Consider the following 23,842-nt stretch of genomic DNA (forward strand, 5'->3'; position numbering starts at 1 on the left):
ATACATACATACATACATAGATACATACATACTTACATACAAAACACAGCTATATTCTCATGCACTGTACTGCAGAGGAACATACAGAACATGCTGCATACACACACATAGACGCTCAGCTGAACAGAAACACACACACACAGAGGAACCCCCCCCACCCCCCACCTCCTGCAAGACGACACCCCTCAGAGCCGTCATGGAGGAAAGTTACACTAATGACTCTGATCCGCGGGTTTTACCAAGATACTTTATCAGGGAACCCAATCCAGCTAGGCTGGTTACCCAGTGGATCCCCGGCAGGTTAATACTCACACCCCCACACATGCACAGACACACACACACACACACACACACACACACACACACACACACACACACACACACACACTACACTTCACTGCAGTGAGCTGCAAAATATTCAAGATATCTTTCAGAAGTAACTTTTACTTGAGCATTATTTTTTAGTACTTTGGCCACCGCCACCAAAGTTGTGACGTTGCTAAAGTTGTTTGTCAACATGGGCAGATTCAACAAGGGATTCAGCAGAGATTAAGAAAAGATGTTGCGCTAAATTCTCTCTATTACAACATATCCTTTTTCTGCATGTAGTTTTACTGGAAAAAAACACAAAAGCTTGGCCACTTAAGCTTTTGTCATCGGTGTTGGGAAAGTGTCACATCGAAATAGCTGCAACTGTTCTTGTGACTTCCTTGGCCCATATTAATTCTTGGGCATGTCGTCAAATGAAGTACTGGGAAGACAAAGCGATTTTAGGCCTATTATGTGTCCGACAAGATGCTGAGAGGGAAAGAATGAAGCCAACGAGAGGAGCGGGCGGCGGAGGAGACGGACCACATGAGGGGCGCTGATAAGAGCAGCTAATTCCACGCATGGTTCGCAGGCCTTCAGTCCCTGGCAGGATTAAAACTGATGTGTCTACACACACACGCACACGCATGAACACAAACTATACTCACACAATAAAGACACATGCAGACAAACAAGTTGAGAGGTACAAAAACTTTAGGAATAGACAAAGAAAAGGCAGAAAGAGAGGCGGGAGGGGAGAGAGAGAAATGGAGAGGGAGGGAGAGATTGGGGGAGATGGGGGGTGGAGGAGTGAGGGGATAGAGGGAGAGCGATTACCAGGGGGGGGGGGGGGGGCGCTGAGGAGAAATAAAGACAGAGAAAGAGGGGAGGCGATGGGGAGGGAGAGAAGAGAGTGATAAAGAGGGGAGAGGAGGAGGAGGATAGATAAATGGGATAGACGGAGAGCAATAAAGCAAGGAGAGAAAGAGAGAGCGGGGTAGAGATAAATAAAGAGAGAAAGGGGGAGAAGAGAGAGAAAGGAGTGAGGGAACTTCGAGTGATGAAGTGATGGGAGAGAGAAGGGGAGGGGGAGTGAGATAAAGAGAGTAAGAAGAGAAATAAAGAGAGGGGGAGAGAGTGGTAAAGAGAGAGGGGGGGGAGTAAAGAGAGAGGCAGAGGAGAAATAAAAAAAAAGGGGAAAGAGAGGGGGAGGGAGAGAACTGAGTGAGGGGGAGAGGTCGAGAAGGGGCGGGAGAGAGGCAGAGCGATAAAGAGCGAGGGAGCGCATCTCGTCACACCGAAGCGCTCAGCCTCTCTGCTCAGTCTCCAGCGCAGCGTGTCCTCCGTCGTGCACCGGGACCGGAACGCAGCCCAGGAACTTAATTTTTTGTTGTTGTTTTTTTGTTTTTTTGTTTTTTTTTTTATCGGGAAACTAAAATAAAGAACGCGTTATGCCACACCACGAGCTCCAACCATCCCGCCAAGATGACACCCCACCAGGTCAGGAGCGGAGACCGAGCGCACCGCTGTCTTCTCCGGGCGGCTGGGAGTAAAGTGAGCCCGGACCGCTTCCACCCAAGGAGCGACTGAAACCTCCCCGGGTCATCTTCCCGATCCACGCGTGTCTTTTAGGCGCCGTGCGTGTGCGGTGGCCGAGTGACCGATTTCATTTATTTTGATTTGTTTATTTAATTATTTATTTTGAGGGGAGAAAGAGAGAGAGGAGTCTGGAGAGGAACGGCACCCACACACCCAGGCACCAGCAGCCAGCCCGTCCAGCCCCGCAGACCCATGCAGGATGCCCGGGAGCCGCCGCGGAGTCCCGGTCCAGCTCTGCCAGAGTTCATGACGCCCCGGGCGGCCCCGTCATGCGTCTCCTGCCCGAGCCCGGCGCCCAGTCCCTCCCGCTCCTATTCCTCTTCGTCTTCGTGATGGGGGTAGCCCCGTCCCCAGCTCTCACGGCCGGCTGCCCGGACAGATGCGTGTGCGACGAGCAGCTGGTGGTCCAGTGCGCCGGGCAGGACCTCACCCTGTTCCCCAACGACCTGCCCCTGGCCACCCGGCAGCTCATCATTTCCAACAACCGCATCGGGGACCTCCCGGCGCTCCAGCTCAACTACCTGTCCGACCTGGTTTACCTGGACTGCAGCAACAACTCCCTGACCGAGATCTCCGAGTCCACCTTTGGGAACCTGCGGAAGCTGGCCTACCTGGACCTGTCCTTCAACACCCTGCTGCAAGTCGAGGACCGGACGTTCGGGCCCCTAGCCTCCCTGGTGATGCTCCGACTGACAGACAACCCGGGGCTGAGTGACATCCACCCGGACGCCTTCGCGGAGAACGCGGCGCTGCAGGTGCTGGACGTGAGCAGGAACAACCTGACGGCGCTGAACATCAGTAGCCTGATCGCCCTGCCGGCCCTGCGCTCCCTGGGGCTGAGTGGGAACCCCTGGAGGTGCGACTGTGACACGGAGGACCTGTGCCTATGGGTGCAGATAGAGGGCTTCAAGTTCCAAGGTGAGGATGGGTCTACCAAGACCATAAGGTCCCATTGCATTGTCACTTTGGGGAGAACATTAGGGGAGGTTGACTCTCGAAGAGTCAAGACCTCCAGGGGCATGACCCCCCCTGCCATGATCTTTTCCTTTATCCATAAGTTGCACTATATAGTTGGCAGACGTGTTACTGGGGTGTCTTCTTTGGGTGGCTATTTGGATTATTTGGGTAGTCAACAAAAATGTTGCTTTTCCTGAAGAGGGTATGTAAACAAGGGTGTAGTTTAATTTTGAGAAACGGGGTGGGGGGTCTGTGTAATGGGTCTACCCGCTACGCACAGGTTTTTTTGTGTCATTCATTTAATCTACAGCAACTACATCTTCATCTAAATGTGATCTGTTTCGTATCAGAGCGAAAATCTTTATTTATTTTTTTAGAAAGGTTGAAAATATAGGAGAAAGGGGAAATATTTAAACGGAAGGACAGAAGGAGAAATGGGTGAAATACAGGAGAATCCAGGGGAAACACGAGGGCTGGTTGACAGGTGTGTAACAGTGATTTTTTTTCTTCAGTGTTTTCCTTGGATTGGCAGATAATTCCTCTGGCCAAGGCATGCCGTAGACACGCCCCTGGTCGTTGATATGTGTAGTCATGGTACTCCTCCCAATAAGCAACTTGTGGGTCAGAAGCTGCAAAGTATGACAATGCAGGGGAGGAGTTTGAAAAACAGTTTTTTTTGTAATGCTTGCGAATGAGAGTTGAACAGAGAAAACCATCAATGTAATCATATTTGAATTTATATATTATCTTTCATTTAATGTTAATTCAAATTTGAATTTTCTTCAATTTCCCTCCAAAGATTAATAAATCTCATTATTACTTATTATCCTAATCTTGTTATCTTATCTTGTCTTATCTTGTCTTATCGTATTCATCATTATATGAATATTGGCTTGGTTGTATTTGGCTTATTGTCGCCCCATCCCACCAATGTCTGTTCTACGCCCTTGGTAGTGTAGGTCAAACATTTTTGTGCTTGGCTGAGTTGATTTCCCATTTTATGGAGGAGAGTTGGTGCAAACCTCCCTCTTGGATTGCAATTTGCTGAGTTTCTCACTTTATTGTTTTTTTTTATTGTTTAAAAAAAGGCGCAAGCGTACCTGCCATATGTTCAATTAGGCTTCATGTCTTATCACCATAAATTCAACCAAGGACACGATAACAAAGCATGGGGTGATTGGCTGCCTGGGCTCTCCTGTTCGCCTACCTTTTCACACATTTTGGCTCCATGTTTTGGTAACTACACCTTGGCCTGACGCCCTTGGTCTCCTGGTTCTGGCTGGATGCTCCTGCACGCTGGGGCTCCTCTGCCAAAGACACACCAAGGTCCTACCCCTCCTTATTGTCACTTCATCTCAATCAGCTAAATTCACTCTGGGCAATTCGTCAATAGTCCCAGATGGTGGAGCTGTATCGCGCCGCTCTTTTGATTGTGGCTCTGCTTGCATGCATATTCACACGCACAAAATAGACATACATATTAAATGTAACACAGACTCTGTCACACTCATACATTAAACACTAAAGCAAATACATATATGAACTACAGATACGGGCGTTTTGATCAGAGTAATCAAAATTTGTTTCGCTATTCTCACTCTCCATCCAGGACTGTTACCTTCAGCTGCCCTTCAAATCTAAATTAACATTTAGTGCCGCCCTCTGCACCCTTCCCTGCACACACACACACAGATTCAGTCTCTCTCTATCACCACAAACCCAGAATCCACCACAGGTTAAGCAACCGTCTTAGTGAAGGATTGATTGATTATTTAAACTCTTATTCTAACACTTATAACTGTCACTAGAACTTTGGTTATGCAGGGCAGCCCTCATTAAAATGTTGGTTTCAGTCATTTCTAAACTGTTCAGAGCACAACCTCACTGAACGCCTTACTTTTGAAAAACTTACCACTCTGCTGCAGCGTCGCACTCTGCTCGAATGCTGTCCAATGGGCAAAATGATCAAGCTGAAAAAAACATGTTAATTCTCCTCTTTGAATGAAATTATGAGAACCAACATTTAAACAAGGCTTGGGGTGGGATATAGAAAACGTATCCTTAAGCATAACGTGATGCTGAGACCTTTTGGATGTGCCCACCGTACTGTCCAGTACACTGCAAAGTACAGAGTGTATCATAGTGTACTGCACAGTGATAGTACTCAGTATCCAGTAGGTCGTATTGAAATGATGCATTTCATTCAGATATTACAAATATCAGGAAGAGAGTTACTAGGAAAGAAGAAACTGATTATGCTGCTGCAGCTGCTACTCCAAAAATAAATTTAAAGATCTGCAGAAAGCCCTGAAAGTCTGATGGGATTTACCAAGTGGTTATTAGGTGCAGCATTTGGAAGGAAGGAGTTAAAAGACTTGGTTCAGTCCATTTGTATGGACATTGTAGTTAAACATGCAAGAGGAACTGGAGGAACCTCCAGCGTGACACGCTCTCCTGTTTAGCTTCAGTAACAAGGTAATTGCATCGTCTCTAACGATGAGCCCTGAGGTGTAGGTTTAAAGATAGAGAATGAGAGGACGTGCCATGGCGAGTGTGTGCTTCTCTACCTCCTCTACCTGGTTAGGCTGTTCTCTTTCTCTCTCTCTCTCTCTCTCTCTCTCTCTTTTTCTGCACCTGGGCAAGCTTGGACTCCCTCCCTCTGCTATGACCAGCCTTTCAGTCCAGATGGTTAATGATGGTGCTCCAAAGAGCTGGGCTCCAGCGCTCCCATTAAGAAGAACGAGTTTCTGTGTGTGTGTGTGTGTGTGTGTGTGTGCATGTTTGTGCACGTTTGTGTGTGTGTGTGTGTGTGTGTGTGTGTGTGTGTGTGTCTGAGTGGGTGACTCATGCCGCTGAAGTGTGTGTGAGTCCGTGTGATCTGCAGCTCGGTCAGGGTGCAACCTCAGGGAAGAGCTTCTCGGAGCTGGAATGGAGATTAGGGATGGAGTGAGCGGATAAGTGAACAGAAGAGAAAGAGAAAAGTAGAGGAGGAGAGAGAAGAGAAGAGACAGCTTTCCCTAAAGATGTTTCTCGCCATACGAAACACCTATCCAGAGGGAGGGACAAGGATGTCTAATCTACCTCTGCTCTGGCCCTGCGCTACTTCTTCCTCCATTTACTGTACTCGACTTCCCTCTACTCCACCACTACCTGTCTCTACTTTATCTCTACTCTACCTCTATTATACTCTACCTCTACTCTATCTCTACTCTACCTGTTGGATCCAAATTCTTAGGCGTATACGTATATTATAGCAAGTGGCAGCCCCTAGTGATGGGTTAGGGTATTGTTTAACTGACTCTGAGCTGCAAGGCAAGCTGATAAATTAAGGCAGGTGTGCAGGTAGCAGGAAGGACGCCACCGGAAAACAGTTTTCTACTGCTTCGCTTTGTACCGCTTTGTTTTTATTTAGTATTAATAAAGATCACAGTTTACCGTTGTTTATTTTGTCCAAACCTCCCCTATTTTGTCGATGCCTTGATCACAAATTTTGTTGTGATATTGAACACGATTATTGCCCCAACCCCAAAAGAAACAATAATAACCCTCACACTGAACTAGAAGAGCCTCAACTTCTCAAAGTGTGTGCAAATGTATAAATCAATAACCTCAACTACTCAAAGTATGACTCAATAAAAGCCAATAAACTGTGAAACAAGGCAAAGCAGAAACACAAAGACTTGACCAAGGGTGTCTGTATATAACCAAAATTGACTTGAGAATGCCACAATACAAGTAGAAAAACTGTCGGTTTTTCCCATGATTCTTCCTGGAAAGAATCATGAAGAGAAGGCTTAGATGTCCGTGGAGGACAAGGGGTTCCTCCATTTGATGTCTTGCTCTGCCGAGATGAAGGATGGACATCATCAGCTCCAACGTCCATTTAAGAAAGGTGAAACCTTAATGCCAAACAACCGCCATCTTGCGGAACAGCGAGTGCTTTCATTGAAAAGGTAATTGTGTAAACGCTTTAAAGGGAATATAGCAATTTTCTGGAAATATGACTGAAAAGGGGCATGCCGAAGTTGTGCCACAAGACCAATCAGTCAAAAAAAAGGGGAAAGTGTGGCATATAGCTCATCAGCGTGTACGGCATCACCAACCGCACCACGCGACACCACCACGTCCAAATCCCCCATCTGCTTCCTCGCTACGAGCAACAAACAGCCTCCATACAATTAATAAATAGAAAAAAACAACTTTTATGTAAATCCACTTTCTTTTTGCCATTTAAATGTAAAATTCCAGCAAAAACGGCGTCAACCGGGTCCGATTCCAAAACTCCGGCAGCCGCAGCAGACCTGCGCAGTAGAGTTGGCTCCTCACCTACGCAACATCCGGCTGTAATGCCACATCAATTATAGTAAATGCCAGCCCCTAGTAATGGGTTAGGCTAATGTTTAACAGACTCTGAGCTGCAGAACAGGCTGATAAATTAAGACAGGTGTGACAGAGCAATAGGAAGGACACACCGGCAAACAGTTTTTCTACCGCTTCGCTTTGTTTTTGTTTAGTATTAATTTAGATCACAAGTTTGTCATTACATATTTTGTCCAAACCCCCTTGTTTTGTCGATGCATTGATCACGATTTTTCGTGTGATTTTGAAGATGATTTTTGCCCCAACCACCGCATGCCAACCAACACGTACACCCAAGAAACAATAATAACCCTAACCCCGAACTGGAAGAAGTTCAACTACTCAAAGTGTGTGCAAATGTATAAATCAATCACCTCAACTACTCAAAGTATGACTCAATAAAAGCCAATAAACTGTGTAAAAAAAGGAAAGCAGAAACACGATGACCATGGGTGCCTGTATGGCATAACCACAACTGAATCTAGAATGCCACTACCTCATCTCTACTTCTACTCCAACTCTACCTCTGGCTACTGTACCTCTGCTTTACCTCTGTCTACTTTACCTGTGCTCTACCTTTTTCTCTGCCTCCCTCTACTCTCTGTACCTGCTGTTTTGCATGAACCAGTATTGTCCAAACCATATTATCACATTTGTCCCATTGGACTACATGGTGGGTTGCCAAAAAGGTAAAGCACAGTTCTAACTCCCTCAAATCCCACAGCCATTTGTGAAAGTATGGCCTGTATGACTGTAGTTCACACAAAACAATGATTTAATCTATCTATCTATCTATCTATCTATCTATCTATCTATCTATCTATCTATCTATCTATCTATCTATCTATCTATCTATCTATCTAAAACCTCACTCTAGAACGAGCGATATCAGTGGTACCCCAAATACACTAACAGTCGTGCAACAAAAATGCCCCCCTCCACAGAACTAAAACATACACACTTTGCACTGCTTTTCCTGAAATAGAAAATGAAGCGATACATTCATCCCCACATCATCATTGTGGTAAACCAGTGTGTCGTGTTGTGCATCCTAACTGCAAGGATTTAAATCTTCGCTAATAACCGTGACATCCTCGCTAACGCGCCTCTCCCTCTCTGCCTGGGTGCGCTGCCACGACTCAACATTGTTCTAAACTCAGCGACGGCAAGGTGGGAAGGTACACTGCCCGCTCCTCTTTGAGAAACTGCTGCAGTTTAAGAACTTAAGAAGCTTAAACTATATCTTCATTTAGCTGTACTTGAAACATTATACTGTATATGGATGTGTGATACAGTGTGTGTGTGTGTGTGTGTGTGTGTGTGTGTGTGTGTGTGTGTGTGTGTGTGTGTGTGTGTGTGTGTGTGATTCTGTGTGCATATTAATTCATAGAGTTGGGAGTAAAGTGCCATTAAGGTACATGTGCCTTGCGTTGGCATGATAGCGTGAGGAAAAAAAAAACCGATTTACAACCCCCCCTCTATCTTTTGTAGGGTCTCTTAAACTCTTCACTTGTTAGGTGACAGAGACAAGTATTGATATGGCAGCCATAACCAAGTCAGAGGAAATTGGGTCAAGTGTGCACGTGACTGAGTGCTCTATAGCATGTACTATATTTCTGTCACTAGTGCTGCCCTCCAATCTGACCGCAGGCCTGTGAATCTAATGTGCAGCGATCACAGCTGTCACTTGCTGTTCTTATTCCGAATATGAATCAGGTGTGTGTTTGCAGAATATTTTCATGTGTGCGTGCGTGTGTGTGTGTGTGTGTGTGTGTGTGTGTGTGTGTGTGTGTGTGTGTGTGTGTGAGGGTTGGTGGGTGTGTGATGTGCTTCACCTAAGCCGCAGTGTATTTCCCCCCTCACAGACTTTATTCAGATTTATCCACTTTTTGCCTGCCCACCAACCTTGTCCAGATCCATCAGCGCTCAAACTGCCGGTGTTTTCATCCAAACCGTCATCGTTTCAGACTGCTCATCTATGATTTTGCTTGTGTCTGTGACCCTCTGGCCGGCTGGCTGGCTGGCTGGCTGGCTGGCTGGCTGGCTGGCTGTGGGTCTGCTCGTCCGTCTGACCGTTGGTTGTTTTGGTGTCTGTGTTCACTACGTGTTGTCAGATCACGACTCAAGCAGCCGCCAAAGTCACAGAGCGGCTGCAGGACAGGAGTGGACGGGACTGATGTTATAAAGATGGCAAAACGAATGAGGGAGGGAGAGAGGGAGGGAGGGAGGGATAGAGACAGAGGGCAGAGGGATGGAGAGGGGGAGAGGGAGAGAGAGATGGGAAAAAAAGAGAAAGATGAGAGAAATAGTAGTAGTGGCAGTGTTAGTATCGTTGCTGTTATTATATTTTATTTATTTAATAGTTTCTTCTTGTTGTTCTAATTGTTGTTGTTGTTAGTATTTATTTGTTTTGGTTTGGTTACAGCCGTACGCACATGTGTGTCACGTCCGTCCACGGCTGCTTGATATCGATTGCGGCAAATTCTTCCGATGACGTTTTTTGGAAGCAATAATCACTCAAATGCGCAATTATGTTAAATTCCACCGCGATGGCTCACACACAGTCGAGTTCGAGACCAATTTATTGACGTGTGCATTCATAGAAATGCAGCATTGCATCCCAGTGGTATAAAAAGCTTGCGACCTGGCTTCTCTTTAGGGCATAATATACATGTATGCAGACAATGCACATGTGCAATATACTGTATATACACATATACACGTATACACGTATACCCATAAAGCATCTTATGGTGGCCAGAGGATGATTCCCTTAAGGTTACTTATGCCGTAAGCGAAGCTCAATTCCACCAGCCTGAATAAAACTTCCAGTATAGGTTCCTAAAATCCTTCTAGAAGTTACCATGGCAACATATGCCTGGGAGTTATTTTAAGGCAACACAATTTCATATAAATGGAACGTGCAGATAATTTACTTTAGATGAGTTTTAGAAAGGCAACTATTACATTATGAATATACATTATAAATCACATGTTTATGCGTTTGGTAATCGATTGCCGGGATGCTTCTCTGTCTTTATTAATATCTTTATTATAACCCTTTTTTAGTAATCATTTAAATGTTTAAATGTTGTTTGAATATTGTTCCATCGATAATTCTTGCTCTGTAGATCCGAAGGAAACGTCACGTTCTGTATTGATCCTGTATTGAACTGCGCTCCTCTGACTGGTTGATCCTCTAAATATCGAGAGCGTGCACGTCCTGTCTCCGTCTGATCCAGACTCCACTGGGTCGGGCTGCTCTAGCTGCAAGCGGCATCTAGAGAACCCGCCAGTTATCGCTTACTTAAGCAATGCTATCGTGGGTTGTCGCCACCTGATCCTCGTGATCTTTACAGAATAGCCACCAGGGTAGGGAATCGAACACTAAATGCAAAACTTGGGACCTGAAGTCGCTGTTGAAGTTCTAATATTGAAGTTACCACTTTCTCCCACCATGTTTTGTCCATTCCGTGGGATCTGCTGCATGTACACCATAATATGACCACAGTCAAAAGCTCAACATTTTTTATATACAATTGGTTTGGTTAACAGTGGCTACTTTTTACCATCTTATATCTTGATGGTTATGACTTCGTGAAAGAAACACCAAACCTCCCCCTGCAGCACCTGTAGTTAATACATTTATTGCATTTTGTATTTAGCATCTAGTATCTGCATACTGACAACCGCCACATGTCAGGGGGTAAAACGGTGCTAAAGTGCTCACTAAAAGCTCATTACTGGCTGTTAATGAGCCTCATGTCTTGCAGATAAAAGCTGTCCGTAAATGGAGGTGTGCGAGCCCTGGTGCTACACAGATATTTTCCAGATGGTAATACTGTAAATGTCCGGGGAAATGTCGCTGGGAGCATGTCTCTGTGGGCCGACGCTATGTTGGTACCTGGCACACACATTGATATCACCCATGTAGCCCTTCATCTTGAGCATCATTTATGGGGGCGGGGCCTCAGCCAATCTATTCAATCCCACGCTTAAGGAAGGCCGCTCCTTGCTAACAAGGGCTTCAAATTGGATGGGTGATCATTGGTGTGTCATGTATCCAGTAGGAATATTAACAGTCCATGAGGAGGGGGGTCCCCTTTGTCTAGCTCGGGCTTAGACTGGGCACTGGGCTCTCTGTCCATCAATCCATTCATCAATCCATCCATCCACCCATCCATCTGTCCATCCTTCCATCCATCCATCCATCTGTCCATCCTTCCATCCATCCATCCATCCATCCATCAGTCCATCCATCCATCCATCCATCTATCCATCCATTTACCACTCCCTCCACCCATCCATCCATCATCCATTCAACCATCCATTCATCAGTCCTTCCATCCATCCATCCATCATCCTTCAATCGATCCAACCATGCATGCCTACATCATCCTTCCATTGATCCAACCATGCATCCCTACATCATCCTTCCATTGATCCAACCATTCATCCCTACATCATCCTTCCATCCATCCATCCATCTATGAAAGTTGTAAACAGTTCTAGTAGTCAGCCAATCACTCGGTAACGGTCTTGTGGGACTAGCTGGTGGTTAGGGTTGGGTTGGTCCTTAGCTGTTCCTTGGTGCCCCGGTCAGCTCACAGAGCCCAGGCACGCAGCCAGAGGAGAGGGCACAAACAGGGCAAGAGTTAAATATTCATGACAGAGAGAGAGAGGCTGATGGATTCAGAGGAAGAAGAAGAAACAATGTGGTAGGGAGCGGGCTCTCCATTTAACTCCCACAACAACAAAGGGAATTTTAATTGCATTACTGGAAGTACAAAGTAGAATGAATGAGAAACTGGGAAAATAAAATAATTGAATGAGCGTTATATGCAAGGAAGAAAGAAATGGGGTGGGAAGAGGAGAGTGGGGTGGGATGTTTTGCATTGTATAGCTGAAAGCAAAACCATAGATGTGTATTAAGGGAAGGATACAGCACTTGAAAAACGGCCAATAGGGGCAGAAGACCCACAGTAAGACGCAGAATGGTTCGGGGTCAGGAGGGCGAATTGAACAAAATATCAAACTATTGCAATTTCAAGGAACTGTCTTCCTTTAACGATTCCCTATAATAATAATAATAATAATAATAATAATAATAATAATAATAATAGCTTTATTGATATAGCACCTTTATAAACACAGTTTACAAAGTGCTATTATAGACTAAATAAAAGCAGAGTGCTCAGACCATGAACTTAAGGCAAAGGAACATTAATAATCAGTAATTAAACTTATTCATTATATTGAAAAAGTGAAAAAAGAGACACTAAAAAAATAAGTAAAAAATAAAATAGATAAAGAAAGGGGGCGACTTCACATAATAGCAGATCTATAAAAATGGGTTTTGAGAAGTGATTTTAAAGAAGTCACTGACCCTGCCAGCCGTATCTCCTCAGGTTGAGGGGCCCTGACATAAATGGCACGGTCACCTTTAGTTTTAAGTCTAGACCGTGAAACAGCCAGGAGGGCCACGCCTGAGCATCTGAGGCTGTGCACTCGCTCATATGGGGTCAACATATCTGTTATGTAGCTTGGAGTCAGACCCAGACACGCTTTAAAAGTGTTCAGTAAAATCTTAAAATCGATTCTGAACCGAACAGCGAGCCAATGGAGAGAAGCCGGGATTGGGATGATGTGATGTCGTCTTTTGGAACCGGTAAGAAGCCTAGCTACTGCGTTTGTGTCCGGTGGTTTGATTCGTCAGTTGAAGGAAGCAGGGCCGGGCAATTTTCTTACATTTTTTAGTTCAAAGTTTAGGTCAGAGTCAAACAGCACTCCCAAGTTTCTGGCAACAGACTTAATATTTGCAGACAGAGTGCCAAGGCCACTCTCATTATGATGAACATCAAGTTCAAGTTCAAGAGATTATTTGTCACATACATATACATACGGTCATTCATATATGCAGTGAAATGTCATGACACCTGGTGATTATGCACACATGGTGCACAATTTGATTTATTATTTTGAATTATTGAGCTAAAGAAATTACTGTGCCATCCAACAGAGAGACAGAAAGGACTGATAAACTTGACTGAACTTGAGAAAATTTGAGAAACTCTTATTATTTGAGTGACGTCACCACCAAGATCATAGCGTCCCGGTCAATCTGCGTTATTTGGCATAACGCAGCGGAAGCTTTTGAAACATATTTAAGGTTGAGCCCCTATTGACTAATGGAGCCTTCATTTGAACAAAGCACCTTTCAGAATTTGGAAAAATGAAAGATGATTCCTGTGTTGTCACGTTATATATGTTTTGAGCAATGTCTCACCCCTTCATTTCAGAGGCTGTCATTTCAGCGGCGCCCGTAAATGCCAAAACAGTGAAGGAGACATAGAGTGGTACGTCTGAAAAACCAAGAGGGAAAGGAAAACAAAACAGAGGAGAGAATGAGAGAGGGATTATGGGTTGTCTGTGGCCCAGATCCATCAATCAAACACATTAAAACATTCATTATGACAAGGAGACAGCCTTTCAGTTAAAAACAATTAGTCTATACATTATTAATCAGCTGGAACAATTTAACAATCTCATCTGATGAAGCATGGCAGCATATCAAGTGCAACTGGCCTACTTGTTTGCTGCGGCCGGTGTAGGTTTGGCTCTCTGTGAGTTTTGCAGTGGGACTTGAACACAAATGGAAGTTGGTTGTGTGGGTAGTATGGCTGTGATGTGATCACCTGAGGCATTGGCGGAACTAGTTTGAACATGTGTACTTGTTTACGTGTGTGTGTGCATGTTTTACCGTGTACAAAGACGTGTGCAAGTGTGTGTGCGGTACTGTATGTATCTATGTGTCCGTTTATAACGCCACGCAATATAAACTGAGACGATAAAGGTAAAAAAAAAACCCAGATGACCGAGAGAAAGAGTGAGAGTGCGGAGGACAAAGTGCAACAACCTTGAAAAATAAGAAGTAGTAGTCTTTAATATGAGTACTGTATATAGTAAGTATTGAAAGGGTTACTCCAGATTTGGGGAAAATGGACTTTTTGTCTATTTTACCCTGTTTATGACGAGAAGGTCAGTACAAATTTCATCCCTGTGTGTCCAAGAGATAGTGACAGGCTGCATGCTAACTCTTTGAGCTCAATGCATGGCTGCAGAGGGGTTCAACTAGCCTAGCTCCTGTGAAATTTCCCCAAAAACTTCCTGCCATTTTCATTTTGTGCTTTCCCCATCAATTTTTCTCCAAACTGAACACCACTGGAACACCATGGCAACCAGTGATAAACAAAGCAGATTCTCACCAACCCTGCCAGTTAGAGTCAATAAGACAAAGGCATAACAACCACTCATACAAGTTTTGAAATGGGGGACTTTTCTTTATACATACATATGCGATTAGTCGCTAAGAGACAGAAGGAGTGTGAAGAAATGATTTAATTTCATGGTTGGTGGAGATGCCAGCTTGGATAAACATCTGTAACTTCTTGCACAGGACTGTTGAGTTGGCTTGAAATTTTGTCAAAATCTGTTATTTGGCCAAGATGCGTTCCGTGAGTGTGGAATCGTTCTGTTACAGCAAACTCCCTGGAGGGGAAGGGAGCTCCAAAAGTGGTGGCCTTTAAACTTTGATGCCATTGGCTATTGACTGTCTGGAAAAGAGGGACACAGAGAAAGGATTATATCGTTAAAAAGTAGTCCGGGGATGAAAAAGGAGAAAGCAATCAAGAGAGCAAGAAGGATTAAATATGGACAAATATGGACAGAAGGAGGAAAGCAGATAGATGGACAGACAGACAGACAGACAGACAGACAGACAGACAGACATACAGACTGATAGACAAAGAGACAGATAGTTAGACAGAAAGATAGGAAGAAAGAAAGCTGTTGCTATCCAACCCCACCCCCAGAGGTGTAAGTGATCTCGCAGAGGAATGATGGCATGGCTGGATGATGGTAATCTGACTAATGCCGCATTTTGGAGGAGAGCAGTGTGAAGGCGTGCATTGTTCAGACCTGGTGGAGAAAAGGTCGTCTATTCTTAGTCGCCTCGTTATGATGTGTTTAGCAGCTAAACGGCGGGTGAAGGGGGGGGGTGACCTGCGCTCCTCCGCTGCAGAAGGTTTAAACATCAAATTCATTTTCAAAATCACTTCTTTGAGGAAAGTGCCATAGTCAGAACGGCCCAAATGTTTCATTGTACTGTACAGTCAAGTGAGCCATAGTCCCTTAGTTCCACCAGCTGCCAATTTTTTATTGCCCGAATATCAGTGTATTTACGGTACAATCTATATCGCAAATTCTATAGATAGATAGATAGATAGATAGATAGATAGATAGATAGATAGATAGATAGATGAGTAGATAGGTAGATGGGTAGATAGATGCATTGACAGATGGATATATGGATAGATGAATGCATTAAAGGATGGATGGATGGATGATGAATGGCTCATGAATGGATTTTCATTTTTACACATATTGCTGGTATGCCATCTCTCTCATTTCATCACAAAGGGACAGTGTATCACAGCACTTAAAGAGTTTTGCTAAATTCTCTGAGGATTCAAGATTCAGAGTGGATGACTCTGAGCCCCACCCCCACACCATACACCCACAATGAGTGATTACATCCTTACAGAATAACATATGCATTGGAATAATTAGGTTATAAATAGTCGTGTTTGGTCCTGTGCCCTGCAGGTTAATCCCTCACAGCTCTTATCAACCCAGTGTGTGTGCATTTATGTGTGTGTGTGTGTGTGTGTGTGTGTGTGTGTGTGTGTGTGTGTGTGTGTGTGTGTGTGTGTGTGTGTGTGTGTGTGTGTGTGTGTGTGTGTGTGTGTGTGTCTGTGTGTGTGTGTGTGTGTGTGTGTTGTATGACTGCATTTATGTGTGTGATATGCATGAAATCACCCTCCACGCTGTCGATGGGTGGACCGGTGGATGCGCTTCCGTTTTACTCCGCTATTGAAATGGCTGAAAGACCGGAGGTGATTGTTATTCTGCTGATCTCCGCACTGTTGTTAGTTTCTATTTGAACAGGGAGATGAGTCGGGGAGAGAGAGAGAGAGAGAGAGAGAGAGAGAGAGAGAGCGAGAGAGAGAGAGAGAGAGAGAGAGAGAGAGAGAGAGAGAGAGAGAGAGAGAGAGAGAGAGAGAGAGAGAGAGAGAGAGAGAGAGAGAGAGAGAGAGAGAGTTCATGAAACAGTTAGTAAAGGTAGTCTGAGGGAGAAGAAAGGCAGTTGTTTCTTCTGCAAATTGAACAATTATCCGTCCATTCATCCTTTCAACCATCTATTTATCAATCCACCCTTCCATCCATCCATCTATCCATTCTTTTATCCAGCCATTCATCGTTGTGTGTGTGCTTCCTTTCCTTCCGTACTATTTATGTCTTCTAAGTTTTGGCCTGCGATGCACTCTGCGCCTGGGGGGGGCGACGGGGCAGGTTGTTTGAAGGTGGCATACTTCAGCGCACAGCGTGCATACTGTCACACTGACACCACTGTCTGAGCCTGACAGTTACAATAACACTGTGACATCACACACCGTGCACGACCACCTGCTGCAGCAAGAGATGAGCTCAGCATCCAGCGCTGATTGCCCACTTCCTAAGCAGCCAGTGAAGTAGGCGAAGTCATATTCGACAGCAAGGATTTTCCTCGTTGTCCATGTCAAATCTAAATTAATTCGGGTCATAGGGGACATGTGCTGATACTCTGAAAGATCGTCCAAAAAAATCGACAATTACAAAACAGTACAGTCAACCTGATTTGGACACACACACACACACAGACACACACACACATACACACACACACAGAAAGAAACACAGAAAATACTTACATTTCCATTTTCTGCAGTTTTGTCACAGACAGTTGGTATTCATTTGTCTTTCTTTTAAAAGATTTGTGCTGGTCTCTGCAGTCAACAGAGCACTTCCCGTGATTAGCTTTCAGCTTTGATGCTAGCGGATTTGGCCACGCTCCAGTCGTGGGTGGAGTTACTCAGATGGAGGGGCGGTTCTAATTCTAATGTGTCTCAATGTGACGTACTGTAGGAAGGAAACATAAATCCGAACGGCTTGTTGAATCACATGCTTTTTTTAAATAGGGACACAACAAACTGACTGGGTTGTCTTATTTCATAGTTTGTGTGTTAGTAGGCCCATCAGAGACCCAAATCTATGTGCACAAGCATGGAAAAAGTGAGTTTTGTATCATAGGTCCCCTTTAAATAAAATATTTCCCAATCTTATACACCTCGTGTTGGGGGGATGGTGTGGTGTGAGCAGCCACACCTCACCTGGATCTGGGTAATTGGGATCAGGGTGGTTGCATACCTTTGCCCTTTGGTTGGTCCAATGGGCAACAGGTAAAACCTCCATCCCCACACACACTCAGGTTAGGAGCCCGTGTCATGACATGCTCTATCTGCTCCTGGCTAATTCCAACTAGCCCAATAAACTGGTGTTAACAACCCACCGTCTTCTGCGTCTCTGTGCCGGGTGGTAGGCGAAACTGCCACACATCTATTCTTTGGATTATATGACCTCCAGTCATCGAACTGGATGACGATACCACTTCGTGGCTAATGTCCGAATTGCCTGTGTAGCCCTACACGAACGAACGAACGAACCTCCAGTTTCTGGTGTAATTTGGAAATGTTTCTGTGCAATATTGGCACATTAACCCTCATAAAAAGCACATTTTTTGGCATTTTCAGGCTAAAAGAAAATCAAGTAAAGTATATATTTTTTTTTCTCAATGGTAGTACCCATGGTGCCCGACAACTGGCAATTCTCAAGATTTTCATTGTTAAAGGTGTTTTAAACTCATTGAGTTCCATTTTAGACTCTCAGAATGTCCCCTTTTCCCAATTAACCAGGATTCAGGATGCTCCTCAATGCTGTTAAATAAGGTGGAGTTGGGAGTTTAATATAAGATAAAACTTTATTTATCCTAGAGTAAGTCAATGTCCCAGCAGTTGTACAGGAAAAATACGGTTGGAAACAGGTGCATAAAAAAACATCTAATGATAAATTCTGAATATGTGACTCCACCGCAGACTTTTGGTGGCTTGGGCATTTGGTGTCTTTTTTGGCTTTTGCATCATTTGAAAGTTAAGAATCAGAGCTTCAAAACAAGGTGACACATGTGCAAATTGAGAAAATATTTTTAAAGCTTGTTAATGACAAGGGTGTTGCAAACTGTGATTCTGAGATAATTAACCTTAAAAGTTTTCCCCCACCCTTGGTTCATTCAGCCAACTCCCAGAATGCAAATGGTTGGAGGACTTGAATGGGGACTTGACACCTTGCTGAATGGGGCAATCTCTGCATTTTTCTTGTGTTTTGAGGGAATCTTGAACAAAGTCATCGACACATCTTTGGTTTTAAAAAGGCTTTTATTTAACAGCGAGAATATACATGTGGACATCTGGAAAATATTCCTGACTTGGATCTATCGCACTGGTCAGATTAAGGTCGGGATATGATTTAGATCTTCCTCCACCCGCTTCTCGTAATCCATAACAACACAGAGACTAAAGTTTTCACAGACAAGTGAAATCGGATCCTCTGCTTGTTTACGGAAGTGACGTCAGCATTTTTTCTTCGACGGTACAAGTTGGTACACGCCCCCTCCACAATGATGTCTCCGTGTGTGTGTTTAAAAGTAGTAACATTTAAAGGTTGAACTCTATCAAAACGGTTTCACATTGTGACTTCACATCACATGGAATATGGAGGAATGATCTTCACCTGGACTGTCGCTTTAAAGGAAACGATCGATCGCCGTTGTTTAGCGCTGTTCAGCATCTCGGTAAGTGAACTGTGTTTCCCCATGTAATCTAACAGGAATATTAAACTCCACGGTTTAACATTTTTCAACTATTTATAAATTAAACTTGATTTTGAAAATACGTTGAGAGATTAAAAAAACCCACAAAGGAACACAAATCTAGAAAAATCGAATTTTCCTTCTAGAAAGGTTTTTTCAACTTATTTGGCTGCTCCTGGCAATTTTAGAATGCGGTGAGTCACAGACAGTATATAAAACTACAAAACGGTTGTGAAAATATTAATTCAAAGAATGGAAGTAGTATGTATAAAGTTCTTATAGCATGAATATGATGAATAACATAACTGTAGATAAGTGAATTGCACTAATGTAAGTGTAAACAAAAATATGAGGCGGAGAGGGAGATGTTTTCATCCTTTGGCGTTAGAGATGGACCCAGAGATTTGATCTGGATCCAATTTATTCTCCGTCTTCAAAGTTGACTCAGATCATGCGGTGTAAACACTGCCCTGGAACTGTCGCTTCTTGGTGTCGATTGGCTTTCAGCGCTGTCACACTCCTCATCAGGGTGGAGCGTGGCGGACCCTGCCACATTGTTGGTCATTGAAACTGAATTTAACAACATTTTGTGTTCCAACTCCTTTCCGCTGTTAGGTTCACATTTACGTTTAGTATTTTAACAGCATGGTGTATCCATACAGATGCCCTTTTTCAGTAGAGTCGAGCTGAGTGAAAATCACAAAGCTTTCCCTGACAGAAATCCATCTATATTTTTATTTTATATCCACAGCCCAGTGCTCAAAGTGGGCTGGTACTCACCGGTACGCAGGAGGTTTACTGGCACTTCTATGTTTTACTCTTTGGCGTACCGTACCGGGGGGGTACAGTACTTTTTCTTATGCACCGGCACCTCTCACGTCTCTTACGCTCCAGCTCAAGCTGCGAGCTCCAGCTTAAATAGCGCCCCCCCCAGCACGTATTTTTTCCACTTCAAGCCCTGCCACAGCCGTAGTAGCAGCCTTACTACTACTTTGCCCCAGCTATTGCCTTTTAACTTATTTTATTCTGTGTATACAATCAAATTTCGGATATTCTGTATTGTTTTGTATATTTGACTTTATTTGTGTTTTGTAATTTAAAATGTATTATAATAATTTTTCAATATTATTCCATATTAATTTGTCTATTTTTTATGATTTTCCATATGTTTCGCTCTTTTTTTTTTTTTGGCTATTTTCCGTATATTTGGCTATTTATTTTATTTACTGTATACCTCTGTATCTGGCAGAATAAACGGTTTCTGATTCTCAGATTTTTACCTTAAATCTGTTTGTGTTTAAGGCCTCAGTTCACCTAATTCAGTCCATTTTAATGCAACTGTCATGATCGGTGGTTTCTCCTCCAGTCAGTAGCGAGGTAAATCTGTTGCGAGGCCTTTGAGTAAAGCTCAACCTGGCTGAACTCAGCCGGGTATATCCGTGGTGTGATTAAGATTTGGCTCTTCTACTGTTTATTCCATCTTTATATCTGGCATCTCACACTGCCAAGTCCTGGTGTGACCGTTGTTTTAACCTGTATTTTTGTATATTACACTGAAAAACATAAATAAAACAATAGTTAACAAACTTAAGATCAGTTAAAGAAGAATTAGACCACACACACACACACACACACACACACACACACACACACACACACACACACACACACACACGCTCGCGCGGACAGGTCACCCCTGTTAAAAAATGTATGCATCCCAAAATGACTGCATTAAAGCAGCGATAATCCGAGTTATAGATCACAGAAGAAAATGAAAATGAAAAGGACATGGAGTCAAAAGTGAAAAAATAGAAGAGGAACTCACGGTGGAAATGTCAAGGACGCCGTGGCAGACTGGCGGCGATGGGCTTCCCCAGCCTGAAAAAAAATAGAAACTCCACCCAGACGGGGGAAGGATGAGGAAAATAGTGACATAAAAAGGACGGGAGCGGGGAGTGACTGATGCTGTTTGGTGGAGCTGTCACCTGTTTCATTTTTAGCAGTGACCAGAGGTTACCCCGTCATTCTGCGGCTCGGTCCAACAGCCGCAGTGTCGCTGTGCTGCCACTAGGTGGGCGAAGTGCAAACTAACCTCTACACATTGAAACAGCCTTCCATTAATTACATGCTTGTTCACACACGATTCTTATGACTCTTGTTTCCTGCCTCTGGGCCTGAATCACTGCATTATAAATAGATTGGATGCAGCCTGTCCATAGAAAGGCTTCTACGCCAAATTAAGCCAGTTTGGGGTGAAAGTGTTCCCGTTCCAACAATTTACTGACATGCAAACTGTTCAGAGTCTATCAGTTTCTTTGTCAATAGCATCAAGAGGAAAAATCATCTGCTTTAGTAACTGTCTAAACTTTGTACGAATAATTCATATGTAGATTTATTTTAGAATGTTTAAAGCCATAGGTGGCCTCAATATTACTCTAATTCAGGTAAACATAGTTAGTTCGGTGTCTCTGTGACTTTACCTGATAACCTTTTAAACGTAATCCAAAAAAAAACAACAACAATTGAATGAATAGACCTTTGAAAACTTTCCTCTGAAAAATATTTTTTGTCAAAGATGGACCAGTACAAACATTTAACAAATATGTGCTGTGTTTATCTTAAAATTGTGACTGATGTTGCTGGTCACTCAATGCAACAAAGCCCATTTTGCAAAGAGCTTGCAAACGTTGGGAACACAGGCTAGGACCAAATGGTTCCTTGTTTTTGTCCTTGTTGCAGGTATTTCCAAAAGATTCTGTTTACTGGCTGAAAGTCACAATAAATCAAAGTCAGCATGCAACATGCAGGCCACATGGAGCAAATCAAAACGATTAATGCATTTGGAGTGTTCCCAATCATGTCACACAAACTGTGCATGTGTGGTTCAAATTACGGTGGCCACTTCCACACATCCATGCTCTTGTAACTATGCTGGATTTAGTGAAATCTTTCCTCCTGACATTTCTGGAGCAAGACCACCAATATACTTAAACGTTGGTGCCCACGACCAGTTCCCTTAACTTTAACTCATCCAAAAAGAGTAGAGTCCATTTAACTGCAGAAGCCAATAAGCTCAGAGTCGACCAAATGCTGCCTTTTTAGGCATGAAGTTTCCAGAATGTGGCAGATCATGGATTTTTGAAAAGGTCAGGTGTCTCCTGGATTAAAGACTGTGTTCCCCAGGAGCCTCCTGTTGGAAATAACTGCTTTTCAACGGTTTGTCCGGTATGGAGTTGTTCACCACCAACACTGTATTCTTCAAAAAAATGTTAATTTTGTAACGTGCCTTCTAGGATGAAACAGTTTTTGAATAAAATAGTTATAAAGGGGGGAAAAAAGGAAATAACTGCTTTTCATAGAAAAGTGGAACACTTTAGGGTGGTTTAGGAAAAGAGCTCCATGATTTACAGTGACTGTGGCTTTTTTTAATCTCTGGTCCTTAATTTGCTCTGTCACATTTCATAGTGAATCCACATTGGGTTTTTCAGCGCTATTAGTTTGGTGGATTTTCACGATATGAACACAAAGGTGTCTGCTGGTTGGCTAGTTGACAGTTTCCCAGTAAAAACCTCTTCTATATCACATACTATCTCTGGTCATTTTGATTCAAACGCCACCCAGGTTTGCAGTCAATAAACAAAACTTTGTTTATTGCATTTTAAGCGCCTTTTTTCTTTAGGTTTTCATCAAATAAAAACTAAAATGAAATGGAAAGAGAGTATGAATGTTTCAAAGTTAGAAGTAAGACATAGAAAAGAGATGTGTTTGGTGTTACAAGTTAAATATTTGGCCAAAAAGACCAAACTCCTCTTGAAGGCCACACGCACGCACACATGCACGCACGCACGCACACACACACACACACACACATATGCACACACACACACCTGGCCCGGGGGAAATTTGTGCGGCCCAGTAATGAGCTGAACGGATCACATCAGCTCTCTGCTCTGGACGCTCACAGATGGTGACATGAGGGACGGGGGTGGGGGGGGGGGTAGAGAAAGAGAGAAAGAGAGGGGGAGTGAGAGAGCTAGAGAGGGAGAGGGACAGAGAGGGGGAGGAAGAGGGGGAGACAGAGAGAAAGGTTGAGGGGGAGAGAGAGAGGGAGAGATAGAAGAGGAATGGGACGAGAGGGGGGGAAAGAGGGGGAATGGGGTGATGCACATTTGCATACACACTAATAATCAGATTTTAAGGCAGTACTTCGATTTTGCAAATGCTCATTTCAACAACATAGTGTGATTTTATTTCTAATTGGAGGAAATTTGTATTACCAATAGAAAAAAAACTGATTATGGATATTAACCCATTATATGATATTAACTCTTTTATTTATTTGGGCTTGTGAGCCCTACAGTATGTAGGATTTACTTCAGGTTAAGGTAACATTTTAAACAGTTTGGAAATTTTTGAAACATGTTTCTGTGTAGATAAACGTGAATGTCTTTGCGTAGAGCAACAGAACAGGGGCTTCTGGGTAATCGTAGCTTGCAGAATGTGGCATCAGAGCCAAGTTCAAGTTTGTTTTATTGTCATCCATACAGTACACACAGTATATGGCAAATAAAACAGGACTACATATCGTGTAAATTAGACAATTGACAAGTGACAAGTGCGACAATAACAATACAGTATGGACGTAACAACAGAACAGCAATGTGGGACAATAATTAAGAAACTGGGACAATAAGCCAACCTGCACACCTTTGACATATATGCTCTACTGTATATACCCCTGTGTATCTGCCCAACTACTGATGGATAAAAGTTTAAGTTATTTGTCAAAGAGGTATAGAGATGACTCTATGACTA

General features: G+C 43.5%; 1 protein-coding gene across 1 annotated transcript in view; it reads left to right on the forward strand.

Moving 5' to 3' along the window:
• Positions 1-2,177: 2,177 nt before the first annotated feature.
• Positions 2,178-23,842, forward strand: part of lrrc52 (leucine rich repeat containing 52) — a gene marked incomplete at both ends in the record, with an annotated part of 28,419 nt that continues 6,754 nt past the window's right edge. The window contains one exon of the mRNA XM_080018461.1: positions 2,178-2,826. Within this exon, the coding sequence (XP_079874587.1) occupies positions 2,178-2,826 (649 nt within the window). The remainder of the gene's footprint in view (positions 2,827-23,842) is intronic.

This window comes from Zeus faber, assembly GCF_960531495.2.
Source record: "Zeus faber genome assembly, chromosome: 1".
In the NCBI taxonomy this organism is placed as follows: Eukaryota; Metazoa; Chordata; class Actinopteri; order Zeiformes; family Zeidae; genus Zeus; species Zeus faber.